Source organism: Nothoprocta perdicaria, unplaced genomic scaffold (genome assembly GCF_003342845.1).
Source record: "Nothoprocta perdicaria isolate Ctin4 unplaced genomic scaffold, notPer1 scaffold_307, whole genome shotgun sequence".
In the NCBI taxonomy this organism is placed as follows: Eukaryota; Metazoa; Chordata; class Aves; order Tinamiformes; family Tinamidae; genus Nothoprocta; species Nothoprocta perdicaria.
The window spans coordinates 544,671-561,657 of NW_020455541.1; the positions used below are offsets into that span (position 1 = coordinate 544,671).

At 38.6% G+C, this 16,987-nt stretch overlaps 1 protein-coding gene across 4 annotated transcripts in view; it reads left to right on the plus strand.

The window, feature by feature from the left end:
• Nucleotides 1-909: 909 nt before the first annotated feature.
• The window catches only part of LOC112950076 (probable bifunctional methylenetetrahydrofolate dehydrogenase/cyclohydrolase 2), a 46,808-nt gene continuing 30,730 nt past the window's right edge, over nucleotides 910-16,987 (plus strand). For all 4 annotated transcript variants that reach the window (XM_026042546.1, XM_026042544.1, XM_026042545.1 and 1 more), the window contains exons 1-3: nucleotides 910-1,043; nucleotides 10,879-11,063; nucleotides 12,324-12,446. In XM_026042546.1, coding sequence (XP_025898331.1) covers nucleotides 910-1,043; nucleotides 10,879-11,063; nucleotides 12,324-12,446 — 442 coding nt within the window. The remainder of the gene's footprint in view (nucleotides 1,044-10,878; nucleotides 11,064-12,323; nucleotides 12,447-16,987) is intronic.

The following is a 16,987-nucleotide window of genomic DNA, read 5'->3' on the forward strand; positions in this document are numbered from 1 at the left end:
ATGAAGGGATACTGTATGTAGCTGTGCCAATGAATCTTGGTAAAATATTCCTTTTGATAAGGCTTTAAAATTAAGATAGCTCATGCCAGATTATGCAAAGTTTAGTGTTGCTGCTACCTCCAAAATAAGAGGTGGCAAGCAAAGGCAGACAACACATGTTGTATCTATAATAATGGAACTGATAAGGACTCTAGGAGGAAAAAAATTTAAAAATCATATGCACAGTTTCTGTGCAAGCACTTAACGCCATGYTCCTTACCTGAACACTGATCAAATAAATGCCATAGCAGAAATTACTGCCTCACTAATGCATTGCATCTCTGGAAAGCACCAACAACTTCAAAAAGGAATCTATCAATTGTCAGTGCTCCAATACTGCAGATGAGGCTGTCATTACTTTTGTGTACTTTGATCAGAATATTTCAGTCCTTTTTCTCCTTTCTACATAGCCCAAAATCTGCCGTCCAAAAAGGTCATGCCACATTTGAAGAACTGAAGCTCATAGGGGTCACTGATGCGCACGAAGAGACGAAAGGCCCGAAAGCTCTGTCTGCTTTCCTGCCCGAGGGCATCAAAGTTCCCGCCACAGTCCCGCAAAGCATTGTAGCGTGCCCCGGGGGAACAGAGCCGAGCTGCTCGCCTTTCCAGTACACAAACCACAGGCTYGCCTGCCCTGGCTGCACAGTTCGAGCCTTGCTGGAAGGCATATTCATTGCACCCCCGAGGCATCGCGGCTCCCCCACCGCGGCGATCGGCGGCAGCTCCCAGACACCGGGGACGACGAGGCCACCGCGGAGCCGGCAGGGACCTTCCCAGCACCCCGCCCCGGCGCGGTCCGGGCTTGCCGCTCGCCTTGGCTCCTCCCTTCGCCGCTCAACTGCGGCGGTGCTTCCGCCCGGTGGGACCGACATGGCGGCGGCCGCCTTCTCCTCCTCCTGCGTGCTCCGCCCTGGCTTGGTCCCGCTCAGGAGATGGCGAGTCCTCTCGCGCCCAGCGCCCGGGGCTACCTACAGCACCAGCAGCTCCCCGCGCAGCGCCGCGAGGTAGGCAACAGCGCCCCAGGCATCTTCATCTTCCCTCCTTCTGCCACTGCGACAAGTAGCATCCTCGGGAAGGGCCAGCCAGGCGCACGGGGGAACTCCGCCGCTCGCCGAAGCCGTTTAACGGTCGCGCTGGACGCCCGCGAGCGCATGAGGCGGCGGCAGCCGTTAACGGTCGCGCTGGACACCTGCAGCGCGTGAGGCGGCCGCAGCCGTTAACGGTCGCGCTGGACGCCCGCGAGGGCGTGAGGTAGCCGCAGCCGTTAACGGTCGCGCTGGACGCCCGCGAGGGCGTGAGGTAGCCGCAGCCGTTAACGGTCGCGCTGGACGCCCGTGAGGGCGTGAGGTAGCCGCAGCCGTTAACGGTCGCGCTGGACACCCGCATGCGCATGAAGCGGTCGCAGCCTTTAACGGTCGCGCTGGATGCCCGCGAGCGCATGAGGCGGCGGCAGCCGTTAACGGTCGCGCTGGACGCCCTCAAGCGCGTGAGGCGGTCCCAGCCGTTAACGGTCGCGCTGGACGCCCGTGAGGGCGTGAGGTGGCCGCAGCCGTTAACGGTCGCACTGGACACCCGAATGCGCATGAAGCGGTCGCAGCCTTTAACGGTCGCGCAGGACGCCCGCGAGGGCGTGAGGCGCTCCCAGCCGTTAACGGTCGCGCTGGACGCCCGCAAGCGCGTGAGGTGGCCGCAGCCGTTAACGGTCGCGCTGGATGCCCGCGAGGGCGGAAGGCAGTCCCAGCCGTTAACGGTCGCGCTGGATGTCCGCAAATGCGTGAGACGCTCCCAGCCGTTAACGGCCACGCTGGACGCACGTGAGGTGGCCGCGCGCCGCAGTCTCCTAACAATCGCGCTAGTAGTGCGCGRGGCGCCCCCCACTGCCGCGCGTGCCGCGGCCGTTTAACGGTCGCGCTGCATGCCTCGAGCGCGTGAGGCGGGCGTGCGCCGCAGCCGTTTAACGGTCGCGCCGCAAGCCCACGAGCAGCCTGAGGGGGCCGCCTGCTGCGCCTCCCTCCTCGGCGGCTGTCCCCCTTGTAAACGCGGCTGCCTGTTTGGCTGCCCAAACGTTGGCTCTGAGCGGCAGGGAGGCTGGCGGCTGAGGGCCTGCGAGGAGGACCGGGAGACGTTGCTCCAGGGGGTATTTCAGAGATAAATTGAAGTCAGGGAGCCCTCGCAATTACAACTTCTGCCTGTAATCCTGCTAAGCAAATTTGGTTTTAAAATGCATTTGCGCTTGATACTTAGGAGGTCTTTTGAGTTGTTTTCTTTTTTTTGCCATAAATAATTGCATGTTAACATTTTTGGTGTCTAGGTTTTGAGTGCATCTTTTCTACTTTGCAAAATAATTATACTTTGTAAAGAGAAGCACGATGGTGACTGTCCATTTTGTTACAYCTCAGGTAGTGTGAGACATGAGTGCTGCGTTGTTCTTCAATATGAATATGAAAAAAAGTGTAGACCCTACGTGTCTCATGTAGCACTGCAGGGAGCTGCCACTGTTCACAGAAAGATGGATCTCGGGAGGACATACTGAGAGAGGTGCAGTCTAGCACAGTCACCATTCAGTCTGCCACCTATTTTGCACTGTGCGTTTCATTTAACGTGCTGGTTGGGTTGATCTCTGATGTTGATTTGGAGCACAGTGACTCCAAACACTTGTCAGGATGTGGAAGGAAGGGTTTCACATCTTGCTCGTCTTCAACTTATGATGCAGCTAAGTCCTAAAAGCTCACCTTGTGTAGCAGACCACAACTGGTTTATACTGAAAGTATTGTAGTTGCTTTATAATTTCAAACACAGGAAGCATATTAAGCAGTTCTGTGTTAATGCAACTATGTCAGGCCACATGGGTGTTCTTTATGTTCTACTGATCTGTATGGCAGAGGATTTGGGTTTGCTGGGTTTTTTTTTTTGACGCAAATATCTGGATTTCTGTAACAGTGGGATTACTTATGTTCTTAGCTGCCATTTACTGTTTTTCCAGTTCTGCAAAATGTACATGCTCCTATAACAATTATTTGACAGAGGTTTTCATTGAAAAGTATAGTATGTAGGAGACTGAGAAGATCTCTGTGTGAACACTGTATGATCTTGGGCTGTAGTGAATATGTGTGTCTTAAAGAGCAGATCACGTCTTTGTTTCTGTGTTGTCCTGTGGGTCGCTGGCTGCACTAAAAATAAAAGTGTAGTATGTGAATCTGTTGTCAGTTCACATAGGCTTCATGGGTGCATGTTTTTTTTTTTCTTTTCTGTCTGTCTGCAGAATTCTATCTGTCACAAAAGCTTTGTAATACAGAGCACTTTTAAGAAGAGGCTGGAGATTTCCTCATAAATAATAATCTAAATTATGAATTTAAACTAGAATTATACTGTTATGTCACCGTCTGATGCAAACAGTTCTATTTTAAGAATGACTCGTTCTGCTTCTATTGGTGCAAGAAGCCTCCATGGGTAAGTGGGATAATAGTAGGGCAGAGTGATGTTCACAGACTCTATCATTACTTCTTGTCAAGTTTGCCATGAGCATAGTGTTCAAAGTACTTGCTTAGTTTTTAACTGCAGTAGCTTGACTAGCACACTGGTGTTTCGTTGTTTGGAGTACTTCTTGARTAATATTTCCTTTGAAGAGGTAAAGCTAGCTAAATTCTATCCCTAGCAAGCCTGAACATATCATGATATTTGCTATTATTCTTCTTGATAGTTTTGAGGTTTTCTTTCCCTGAAAAGCTTTTGTGCAGTGTTTTTGTAATCTATAACTAAAAAGGAAAATACTTTAATGTAAGTAAGGAAGATGAAAACATATGGTAAGTTATATACTTAAAGGATGACTTTTTGGCTGCCAGAGTTAATTTTGTGGCCAGGCAGTTGAGTGAGAGTTCTGAAGGCCCARATAGTAAATGTGATTTGCTGGATTTACAGCAAAGTGTTCTTCCTGGTAAATTTCCTTGCATATGAAAATATTGGAGATGATTCACGGAAAGCAAAAATTACACTTGCAGTAAGAAACTCACAAACCTTTACAAGGTAACCAAAACTTTTTTTTTTTCCTTGCTTTTTTAACTTAAGTGTTGCATGTGTGTGCATGCATCCYCCCCTGCAATACACTCTAGAATTAGAAGGTAAACAGATTATATATGTTTCAAATAGCAAATATATTTGTGTGTACCACTGTCTCATCTTTCCCTGAAATATTCACAGCGTGGTTCATTACATTTGGAGGTGCACTCAAATTTACACTATGTGTAAATTGAGAGAATTTATAAAACGTGGTATGAATAGATGGTGACTTTGTGGTAGAAAGCTGGTTCATAATAGCAAATATACTTAATAAAAATGAAATATTGGAGAAATGACCTATTTTATATTTAAGGTGATGTTAGTGCGTCTCTTCTGACATTTATGAGAGAGGTAGCTGGAGTCACAAAGAGGAGAGAATAATCTTGAAAGAAGGAGAACTAGAAACCTTGTCTTGTAGATTGTCAGTTGACAAAGTTTTCTTGCCTTTCATTGTTTTTATTTGTATCCATGATCAATCCCTGCTATTGGCTACTGGTATTCTAACAAGTTTATTTTAGAAATTTAATAGGTTTTACCCACATGATTCACTTGGTGTTTTAGCTGCAGTTAAAATGCAACTTTATTTTGATTTTGTTTTTCCAAATGCAATGGTAACAACAGCTTACAGCATAATCTTATTGAAGACAAGCATTTCTATTTCTTTACAGGTGAACTAAGTTGTAGGTAGAATGGTGTTGAGTTATATTTGTCAGGAGATGTGGTAGCATGCTTATGCTTCTTGGTTTCTTCTTCATCCTTCAGGCTATCAGAGAAAGGAAGTTCTTTCGAACTCATCACTGTGCATTTCTTCCACACAATGCTGGGATTTTTAACAATGGCAGGCAGTGTTTGGACGAGTTGTAAATGCACGGTAGAGCGTTAAGGACTTTTTATATATGACAAGTTTGAACATAAGAGCTCCAGAATACATCTGATGTCAGCTGTTTTTTAGTTACTTTTATTGTGTGTTGAATTATTAGCTATTTTTCGTGTTTGACTGTGCTGACATACAGACATACATATTGTTATTGAGATATTAACCATCAGTTATTTAACTCCAGTTGTGCAGTTTCTTATAGCAGGGGTTTTGTTTGTTTGTTTGTTTTGACARTTGACTTTTTTTCTGAAGAAAAACGCAAGTGCCAGATTCCCCATTCCTCAAAATATGGTACAGAAAGAGTAAAGCTTCTCAGACCTGCRGCTTTCTTTTGTTCCGAGTTGCTTAGAACTGTGTACATCAGATGTTAAACTGTTAACAGATGTTAAATATCAGTGCTAAATGTATGCCTGAACATATATAAATTATATGCATCAAGTGCACACATTTATCAAGGGAACTGAAATGTTTTTGTACTGCATGTTCACAGTAGGTAGGCTAAAGAAATTATTACCGTTGAAGGACAACAAGCTTTCATTATAATAGCTGACAAAACTGAACTTTTTTTTAATCTGCAAATATTTCTATTTGAGAAGTATTTCATTGGAACTAAAACTACACTTTTAAACAGCAGATAATGCATGTTTCCAAAATATACCAAGCTTGTACATTTGCCCTAGAATTCTAGAAAAATAGATCCTAGAGTCCTAGATTAAAAACTACTGGAAGTGGTACTAATGATTGAAAATAATAAATATTGCTGTCTCCATAGAGAGGAAAAAAAGAAAGAGATGAAATACCTTCCTATACTTTCCTTTTCATATTTTTATCTTTGCCAAACAGAATTTCAGTTACAAAAATCAGGATAGCAAATTGCCAAGTGTATGATTATGCCATTGATTCTGCTAATTAAATCTGATAAATCTTTCTTATGAAGAATGCTGTTTGATCTTGCAATAATGATGATAAACGGAGACAATTTATTTCAAATATGGAACTGTTTGTTTTATCATAAGGTCTTTTTTTGTATCAGCTTCAGCAGATTAGAAATTTCAGTTTGTTTACYGAGTTGTGCATTGCTAAGTGTGAACTCGTAGTGTACTTTTTAATTGCATTTTAATAAAATGGACTGACAGAATGATTAAGTTATGAATTGTTGCTAATCATGGAATGTCTGAGTCTGGAATAGAAAAACTGGTGATTTTTAAAATTCAAATAATATATATTTTTTTAATTAGTATTTGTCTTTGGTTTTAGATGCCTAAAAGGCTCAGGGCTTCCTGAGATAGGGTGAAAGTTCTGCTTGTTGCTTAGGTAGCAAAGTGATCTTCAAGGAAAGCTGAAAAGGATAATATATGTGCTGTATATGTGAAGATGACATAAGCTTTCAAATTAAACGGAAAACTGCAGTGAAACATACACAAAAATGATAAACACTTGGAGGTAAATGATGGTTCATGTAGTAGCAGTATTTCCAGTTTTGTTCCAGTAAGAATGTTTTTCAATTTGCAGTTCACTTAGTGGATGTTTTTAATAGTTTGAGACTACTATGACAGTTGGAACCTTTCATTTCTGAACCATTATAAAAATTGTTATGCTCTATTCCCTAAAGATGTGTGTTAATGACATTTTACTGAGGTGTAATCCAGCAGTGGTTGAGTTCATGCAGCTTGACTCAGGTATATGGTGGAGTGGATTTGGAAGAGAGAAAGTTTTCCTTCTCTTTCCTTATACTAAAATTTACAGAAGGATTAGTAGAGGACCAAGTCATAAGATCTGCTGTTCTCCCTTTCCTTTAAGGAACAAATAGTGTATCTTTCATTTTCTAGCTTTTCAACCTATAATTCTGCAAGATGCAAAGGTCGCCTTTTCCTCAGGTCTGTGTTCATGGTCAGTGGCTAAAGCAAAAGGGTGAAGCCTTTTATGATTTTTTTTTCTTTCATCCCTGATTTCTCTACAATGGGATCTCCTTGAGTCATTTTCATAAAAATCTGCCGTAAACGTGCATACTCTCTAGTCTCCCTCCCTAGCACCTTTATTTTTAGTCTCAGGAATATGAAAATAGGAAATATGAAAAACAGAGCCCATGCCTAAATTAGTCTTTTCTTATTTTCATGTCTTCAAAGTACCTGTGCAGCATTCAACCTCTTGGCTGAATGCCAAAAGGATAGCTTGTTTGAAGTAGGGCCATCCCCTGCCTTCTTGCAAAGGTGTGATGGCACTTATTTTCTTCTGTGTGCTTGAGCAAACCTGGAACCATTTTGATCTTCTATAGTTTGCTTCCCCAAATTATCAGCTGTTAAGATTAGTCTTGCTTTGAAATCTTTTCCTTTCTAGTACAAGATTTTGTCTGGTGTGTTAGTTTGTTAAGGAGTTATTTTCCACTCTTAAACTCATTTCTGCTAAAATTCACCAGCAATTTCATAGCTGTTTTCCTGCTGTACTTGGGAAGCACAGCTTCCAGAAACTTTTTAAAGTGAATGGCAGAAATAATAATGTTAATGAGATCATTAAAACACACTATCTCTTCAAAAAGACCTTGCCTTTACACCGCTGAAAATATCTAAGGCATATTAGTGGCATCAAAGGCAGCTCATATGTGAAATGGCAGTGGCCTTGGAAACTTCTTGCACTTACAGTTGATTTTTGCTTTTGCTTGTAAAAATTACTGTATATTGCCTTCAGAAAGATTCTAGCTGTATAGCCGTATCATACTGTATCTTGTCTGTGATATATTATTAGCATGCGTTTTTTCCTAGCTTAAAAGGTATTGTGCATAATTTGTATTTTAATGCATATAGATAAAAATAAATACAGATAAATAGCAATATATAATGAGATTTTGGTGCCTTTTATAGCATTGTATTTCTGTTCCCTTGCTTTCGGTTTTCCTGCTCCTTGGATAACTGAGATTGAATGTGAAAGGATGAGTAAGGACAGATAAAATAAGGGCAGGTCAATGATTGGATGAATCAGTTGATGAAAACCTATGTTTAAATTTTAAGAAAGAAGCATGCACTTCTTAGATTTAAGATAGATTTAAAATGGATTTATTGCCCAAGAGCAGGAGAATGAGTCCTCTGGCAATGCATTGAGAGTAAAAATATCACAAAAATGTGATGGGGCTTTCATATGAAATGAAATCAGTTTTTAGTACCAGAATGTATTCAGTTTCTTTTATCTTCAAATATATATAGCATTGCTAAACAAGTGAGCATTATTATTTCATATAATGAGTACATGGGGAAAAGTGTCCTGTGCCAAAGGTGTGTAGAGCGAAAACATAAATAATGAAGATTAGAGAGAGCTGTATGAAAATGATCCTATACAGAGGAAGGCCACATAGAGGAAAAAAAAATGAAACCACATCTGTAGTCTTTGTAAAAATAGTATTTCAACAATATAGAAGTTTGTATTAAAATGCATCTAAAACTGGTGTAGAATGAGAAAAAACAAGCTATGTATTTGTTTGTGCTCAGTATGTTTGCAATACTTTGTTGTTTTACTAAAGAACAGTCAGGTAATTTTCTTTTTTATTTATTTTTATTTTTTTTTCTTTTTAGTGCTAGGCGCTTTCTTTGTGGATTTTTTTTCCCCAGTCTTTTACATGTTGGTGTCATCATAAGTCACCTTTTTTTGGTGTCATTGTAAGTCTTTTATTCTAAACTGTTTTGGTCATGAATGGTAGTTATATTGAATTAATTTATTCAATTCAAAGCAGGGGTTGCAATCTGTGTGTGTATGTAAAGCTATTCATCTCGAAGAAGGAAGTGAGGTGCCTTTGCAACGGGGAAGCCTTCTCACAGTCGAGCCTACTTTATAGTAAGAAAGGCACAGTAGTAAGCTGAGAGTTTTTTATCAGGAGCCGATGAACCATAAGCTTGTTTTTCCTTACAGTGCTGCACAGTTGCACCCATTAAAGGAAGAATGAACTCTTTTGGACTGTTCTGATTGTTCTATCTTTAGGGAGTTGGCGTTATTTCACTTCTTTCACTCCTTTTTTTCTTGGAAGAGAACATATCTGTTCTATTATATATTATAATACTATATAATACTAGATATTTCAGTCAAGGAACATTAGTAACATGTATTATATTAAGATTTTTTTTTTTGAGATGAGAAGAAGGTAAAATAGTGAAGGAGGTAGTGTAGGGAAAAAAGCTTCAGCTGTGATGGTGTATGTCACATGCAATGTACAAAGTGAGAAGCACTTAGTTTTACAGTGAGCACACAGGCAGGATGATGAAGACTCCAGAGACCAGAACAAGGTAAGACAAAGCTGGCACATGGGCAATCTGAATGCAGTAGAAAATAGCCAAGTGCTGTTTCAGGAGAGGTGCACTTCATCTTAGAGCTGTTGGCTGGTAAAGTAAGCATGGAAATTGATTAAAGAAACCACTAAAGTTAATTAATTTCTAAGTTTGGTGAATGCCGTTATCACGGAGGTATTGTTTATTTGTGAGGGTAGTGTTAATAAGATTAAGTGAAGAGTTCAGCTTTCATTCCACTCAGCAGTCATTCTGCTAACAGTGCTGTTAAGATGTGTTGCACAGTTCACTTCGAATAATAACAATAACTGCATTTTGATGATTATTGTCATTTCTTAAGGATAATGTGTTTATTAGAGAGAGTGAATGTTACTGAAAGTTAGAGATACTTTTATCTCTAATACAGAAAGATGTGTTTTCCTATCTTGCCATTTATCTTGACATTTTCTACCAAAGGGTACCTGTAAGAATGCTGGTGGTATTATTTTCAGTTAAATAAAATACAGACTGGATTTCCTGTTCTATCAGGCAGATATAGCAGTTAAGTTTGGATTGCTTTTTTTTTTTTTTTTTTAAGTATGTATAAGGCCATAGATGACCCCCAGTGCCCTTAGCTTTTTTTGGTCATCAAGAACTACTGAAAATGAGAGAAATTTCACAAATCTTTGAAAAAAGCAAAATGCATCTTGTGCTTCTGTGTTGCTTAAAATGATGGTATGGAATCATGTAGATCACTTTGTTTCAGATGAAGTCAATATAGAATTTCTTGTTGCATGACTTTTTAGTTTATGGGTTTATGGGTTTGTGGTTTAGTTTATGGGTTTATGACTTTTTAGCATATGGATTGGTCTCCCTCCATTTTCTACCATATTTGGCTGTGTTGATGATCATAGCAATGATAGAGGGAGTCTGGAGGGTTCAGGAACAATTCACAGAACAAGAGAACTCCTTTAGTCTTCCTCTGCTTTTCCACCCAGGCAAGGTGATCGTGGTGGGCACTCCACCTGATAGGATGTTTGTTTGCCATAGTGCTTGTCAAAATGGAGGAAAAGATTTCTGGAAGGACAAGAGGACAGAAAGGCAATAGGCGGAGCACCAGGATTTTTAGGAAAGGAAGGGATGACAGAAACTGCTTAGTTATTTACCATTCACTTAGCTAGATCTTGAGAAAAAATAAGAAATGTTATCAGATAGGTTGGACAAAAGATTACTATGTATAATCCCATGCCAAAAATGTTCTTGAAGGGAATTTGGAAAGGGAAAGAGTAAAAATTCCTTACCATGCAAAATCTTAAGGGTGTAAGAATGTTTTCATGTTCTCTTCCTGATCACATAGGAATGCATAGATGAACACCAAGAACAGTTTGTCTGTATGTGTTGGGAAGATAGGGTGTGGCAGGAGAGCTTCCCTTTTGTATGTGCTCATGGCACTTTCATGTTCCTCAAAAAAGAGAGGGAGGTTCTTTTCTTTGACCTGGTGGGCTTGTACTCTGTCCACATCTTTCAAATAGTGCTTGAAATACTATCAGATTCAGTGATCAAAGCGTTWGAAAATTTTTGACACAGTAGATCACACAGTTAAGTGTTTTGTTTATAATATTTTAGATCTAAATGTTGTGTATCTTTTTGTCTTTATAGCGATGAAGCAACCATTATCTCAGGGACAAAACTTGCTAAACAAGTCTTGACAGAAGTTCAAAGGGATGTAGAATCATGGATCTCCCTTGGAAACAAGAGACCTCATCTCACTGTCATATTAGTAGGAGACAATCCAGCTAGTCATATCTATGTCAGGAATAAGATAAAAGCAGCTGCAACTGTAGGTATGTATTAGATAATTAAAAGTGTTTCCATGTTAAGCACAATATCTTTTTATTATTAAAAAAATATAGAGACAATGGAGGGATTCTTTGTATCTTCATTTTGCTTTGCACTGTTTTCTTCCTTGCTAATCCTGATGAGCATAAAATGAAAAAGTGGCACTGATGTGCAAAACAAGTTTTTCTCATGACACAAAAATGATAATTAGAAGTATTGATTCTATATCTTAAAATGCTATGAAACAGTTTCATCTTTAGCCTGAGAAACTAGAAATTAAAGGGAAACGCTATAGAAGATATCTTGACAGTTAAATATCTAGGCTGGGTGAAAAAAGGTAATTGGAGGGATAGTATATGAGCTTTTAGCTGTTAATAGTCTTTCCAAGATGATGATTTTTAAACGTGAAAGATTGGGAGCTTGCCTTCTCAGCACCCATTATATTCCTTGTTTTTTGTGGATTGTTTTTTCCACTTACAATCATAGTAGCAATAGTAATACCTTGCAACAGAATATAAAGTAGTCACTCTTACAGAAAGAAAAATGAAGAGTGTTTTTCTGCATAGTCTCAATAATAAACTTCATGCACAGCTGCAGTATTTCACAGAGTTTGTCCTGTTCAATGCAGTCTGTCCTCACTAAAGCCCATCAGGCAATCCAAAACCAAAGTCTCACAGTTCTGCATACAAAGGCCAGACTTTCAGGCATAATAAAATCAAATGACAAATGTAAATATTAGCCAGAGCAAAACTCAATCACTACAGCATCTTGTGTCCATCTGAAAGAGAATCCCAGGCTAAATAGGAAACTTGGATTTTGTTGCTTTCAGTGAAACTGCAGTGTTGTCTAGTGGCTTGAAAAATTATCTCTTCTAATAACAGTTTCGTACTTGTAGGGTGAGTGTTGAAGTCGCTATATACACAGGCACTATTGTTAATCTAGCGTGATCTGTTTGGGTTTGTTGATAAATTTTCAAGGATATATTTGTAGAAAAGTTATTGTATATCTTTCCAAATATTTGTGAATTCTGATGCTACTTAATCAAGCTATTGTTTTTTTCCTGTATGTTTCACTGTAAGATTGTAGATGACATCCAAATCTAGTGTTAGTGGCTTGACAGTGACAGTGGAATTTTCTGTAGTTCTTCATTCTTAGTTAAGGCGGTTGTTGAGCATCTGATACATTTTTGGACAAAATGACTAAACACACCTGAGATAAGTAATTTGATACTAATGTTGGTGTCTTCTGTTTTTGTTAATTATCAGGCATTTCTAGTGAGCTCATACTGAGGCCTAAAGACATTTCTCAGGAGGAACTCTTAGACATGACAGTTAAACTCAACAAGGATTCTACGGTTAGTGGTATATTAGTTCAACTACCTCTCCCAGGTAGGTGCTGTCTCTTATCCTGCTCTTCAAATATGGGCAATGTAAAGAGGAAGTGTTTGGCAAAACTTTTGATTTTGAGTGAATCTTAGTTACATGAAGTGCTCTTAACAGCACGCACACATAATGAAGAATTAATCAATGAAATGATATATTTCTATTGCATTGCATTGCGCACAATTTTTATTAAACAAAAAGTAAGTATAACAACCCTGCCTTTTTGGAGGGGAAAAAACAATGAAAATACTAGTTTCTTTTTTTAGCCACTTCAACCAGTTTGCTACTTCATTTTTTTCTGGTATGTTGCACTGATTGGCCTTATCTATCAAGACCTTTTGCTGTATCTTCATCCATTATAGCATGTCATGTTTGCTGTCCAGCAGATGATGCTACTGCTGTTCTCAGTGGTCCCAGTTTTCCTCCTTAAACATCAGTTGGTATTTTCTGTGTGGTCTCTAATGCTCCAGGTGAGCTCTGGGATGACATACTAAAAGCCTTTATCGTATTTATACTTATTTACCTCTCACCTTCTGCAGTGTGTACTATAAAACACACCTATTTGACTYTGATAAACCACTTGTAGCAATAGTTATAAGGATGGTATTTTGGCAGTGATTAAGCTTAAAACTCTTAATCCAAATCTGTCTGTTTAGTCAAATTTATTTAAACCACGTAAGTTTGCTAACAAAGATGGACCTGACTTACTAGATGCTTTGTAATAAATTAACTGGCATATTGGGTTTTGCCTGTCTCTTCATTCCCAATTGTTGTCAGATATCATATATTTAGACTGAGCTCTGAAGGGCAGCAACTGTCGTTGGCATGTGAAGGCATGATTTCTAGCACTAGCTGGAAATGTAGGGTTTATTGTTCCAGGAATGATGATTATGAAGTGGAGGCTTTGTTTTACATTAACTTTTTATTTCCTCTCTTACCACTAGTCTTGTAGTCTTATTCATTGCTTTTAGACAGCTTTCACTATGTTTATTTTCTACTTGGGGGGRAAAAAAAAAGAGGAAATGGGGCAGATACTGACTTTTAAGGAAGAGAAGGATGTGTTTTGTTCCTATCTGTAATAAATTTAGGATTTGTGGTTAGGAAGTTTTGCACTTGGTAGTATTTAAATGCTAAAGATCTCCAAATTTTCTRTGCACTGAAGCAAGCTGGCCACAAGATGGAAGCATAATGCAGGTAAGAAGCACCAAGTTTTGGACAGTACACAATAAAACCTGGGAGTTACCTGAACGTACTTTGTTGTCTAGCTTGAAGGAACTTCCAGGAAGAATAGATGAGGAGAGTTGTTGTGGATATTTTTTATATTTTATTTTTTCACCAGGTATTAAGAACTCCAGGAAAGATTTACAACTGGCAGCCTAGTGATAGAAATGGCTCTCTTAGCATAGAAAGCAAGCTTGTCCTCTGGAACAAGCTTTCCTTTCATAGGAAACAAGCTTGTCCTCAATCCACTCTAATGTTCCCCATAAAKTGGAGGTGTGATATGGCACTTGACTTAGGCTTGAGCAAACCTGGCTTGCAGAGTACTACCTTTTTGATGTTTTTTGTGTGATTGAGATGGCTATCAATTCATTGCACTGTTCTGCATGAGTCTTCTGCTTTCTTTACATATAATTTGACAATGGAAGTAAGCCTTGAAACTTAGTAGATTTAAACCTATGTTTAACATTTCAACAAAACAATTTTAAGATAATTGTAAATGTGCCAATTCAGAAGTCTAATGCTAGTACACTTGAATCATTTAAGCTCTGATATAACTGGTTAAACATCTCTTTCAAAAAGTACAGCACCTCACTCACACTAACTACTAAGAGTAATTACCCTTTCTTTAACCTGTAAAACTTGCCAGTTGGAAACCTGCCTATTGCCTCCCTTCAGAAAACATTTTCCATAGTCAAATCAACAGCAGATCTGCTTCAGTGTTACTTGTCTGTATATATTGGCTAAGACTAAAAATGGAGCCATTTTTAAAAATTAAGGCATTCTTTCTATAGTGAAGGTCAGATATGACTCTGACTACTGTTTTGTTCTTTTTTTTTTTAAATAATATWTWTTTTTTTCTCTCTCACCAAAAATACCATCTTCTTCCAAAGTAACTTTTGGATATGGAAGGGTAGAAGACTGCATTATCTCCTTTTCCAAAATCAGTTGAACTTGCATTATAGTGGTAGGAGACAAAGCCGAGAAGCTAAAGGCATTCGATCAGTGATGGCTGCTTGTGTTTGTTTTCTGTTTTTTATTGTTTTGGTTTGGGTTTTTTTTTGAAGGGGGATTTGGTTTTGGAGAGAGCTTTAAACAACACACAGGTGTGGCTTTTGATTTGACATAAAGTTAAAAATAGAAGCAGAAAGTGTCTTTGTTCTTTTTCACTTTCATGAGTTGGAAGAACTTAACTTTGAGGTTTATTATCTTTGCCTGAGGAAGGCTTACTTTCTCTTTACCTTCTGAGTGCATTAGTTATGATGTGGTAATGGTTTTGTGGGCAGTTTCCTGTATCTTTTAAAAATGCTTGGGGGAAGGCTATGAAATGCTATGTATTTCTCTGAGATAGAATGCTCAAATTTAACTTTTTCCTGGAAGTGTGTAGCCATGAAGTATGAAAGAACTACCTATGARTGAAATTCCTCTGCACTGTGAAGGACTGCACTAACTGAAATGCAGCCTGATATGGAGCAAYTGGATATGTCACTATAGCAGAGTCATAGTACAGCTTCTAAAAGGGATTTCTAGGGAGTCCACTGTTCTTGCTGAGCTACTGCTTCCTCACTCTGTATTTCTTGATCTGAGTTGTRTATTTTACTTCCTAGGACAGTATCTCTTTGCTCCATGTTTTTATTTTCATCACTATACTCTTAAAAAAAACCTTTATTTTTAGCTTATCTACTTTTGATGCATCTGTTTGTTTGGTAAATAAGAATATGGCCAGGCAAGCCATAAGCATCTTCTTGCAAGTTGAGTTAACAATTAAAGGTGTAAATATRGAGAGAAACTTGCGGTGAAGAGTAGCTTGGGATGACTGCAAGTGTCTTTGTATGATAAAGTGTAGAAGGCAGGTTAAGTGTGTGAATTATGTTCTGCAAGGCCAACAGTAATCCTTAAGAGATGTTTTTTCATCACAAAATATATGATCTGTAGTCATATGCAAACAAACCCAGAGAAAAAGATTTCTGAAGAGAAATAAAATATACATTTGATGTTTTGTAATAATAATTTATACAAGTGGAACTGTCTTGTTGCATGTTTGTCTTTCTTCCACCTCAGGTCAGAGTTTTATGAGATAGCTTTAATTAARGATGGCAAGAGAGGAGTGTTCACACTCACTGCTTTACATGGATTTTTTCCACCCAGAAGTTATTTGCAAGATTTCAGAAAAGGGCATATATCAATGAAAAGAACCTGGGAAAAGGCAAGCTGTGCAGCTGGGCTTCTTTTCACTGGTATTCGGCCTGGCTTATACATGAACATATCTTATATTTCTGCCTCTGATGAATAGGAATGAGGAGGTCTTTGTCGGAAGAAAGTTGTGTCATATCCCAGGCTCAAAGAAAAACATTGCAGCCAAGTTTGTTTTGCAGAAAAACTGTTTTAGGCAAGATTGGCCGGCTTCCTTTTGCAAAAACCATTTAATAGACTACTTGAAATTTCTTTCATCTCTGCCCATGGAGCTATAGTTTCCTTCAATCTGGTTTAAACTAGTTTGATTTTTGAAAGAAAGACTCTTTTATCAATGGCAATTTCCACAGCCCTATTGCATAGTGATTCAAAATGAAATTTTCTCCCCTTAGAAAATGGAAAGTTAAATTCTAGTAATGCCTGTTTGGCACAATCCAGTTGCACACCAGTTTTATACTGGATACCCTTTAACAAGAATTAACCACATTTTAAGTTTTCTAATATAAATTCTTTAATTATCTAGTTCCTTTTTTTATGAAAAATCCCAAAGCACATAGATAAATCAAGCTAATTACTATATTTAAATCTCATATATGTAACAATTTARAACTTGTTTACCAAGAACGTCTGAATTTCATTCTGAACACTCATTTTGATTTATTTGGCTTTTTGAAGTGGAGTTTCTCTTCACAGCACTTGATTTATACTTGTTTTTGTAATTTGTCTTAGCTAAAGACTATGTTGTTTCATAATGAATATCAATGTGAATGCAGTATGAGCTTTAAGCAGTTGAAGGCTTACCCTGTATAAACAGAGCATGTGAAAAAATAATAACTATGGAAAATTAAAAATAAATATATGTAATTATCATTTATACATTTTTTGTGTTTTGAGCTCGTGAATGTCTCTCAATTTTTTATTGTATCCAATTTTTCCAATGAAAGTGGCTATGTTTTTTCCCATAGATTAGCGAAATCTTAAAAACTGTCATGTTACAAAATAGAAATTGAAGTCTAGAAAGCTTTTTTAAAGTCACTAGGTTGTTAACACTTCAAAAGTGGAGACGGGATTCAAGAGTCTTGTTTAAATATTTATCATTCATAATTAATAAACATCACTGTCAGTGGAGTAGAAGT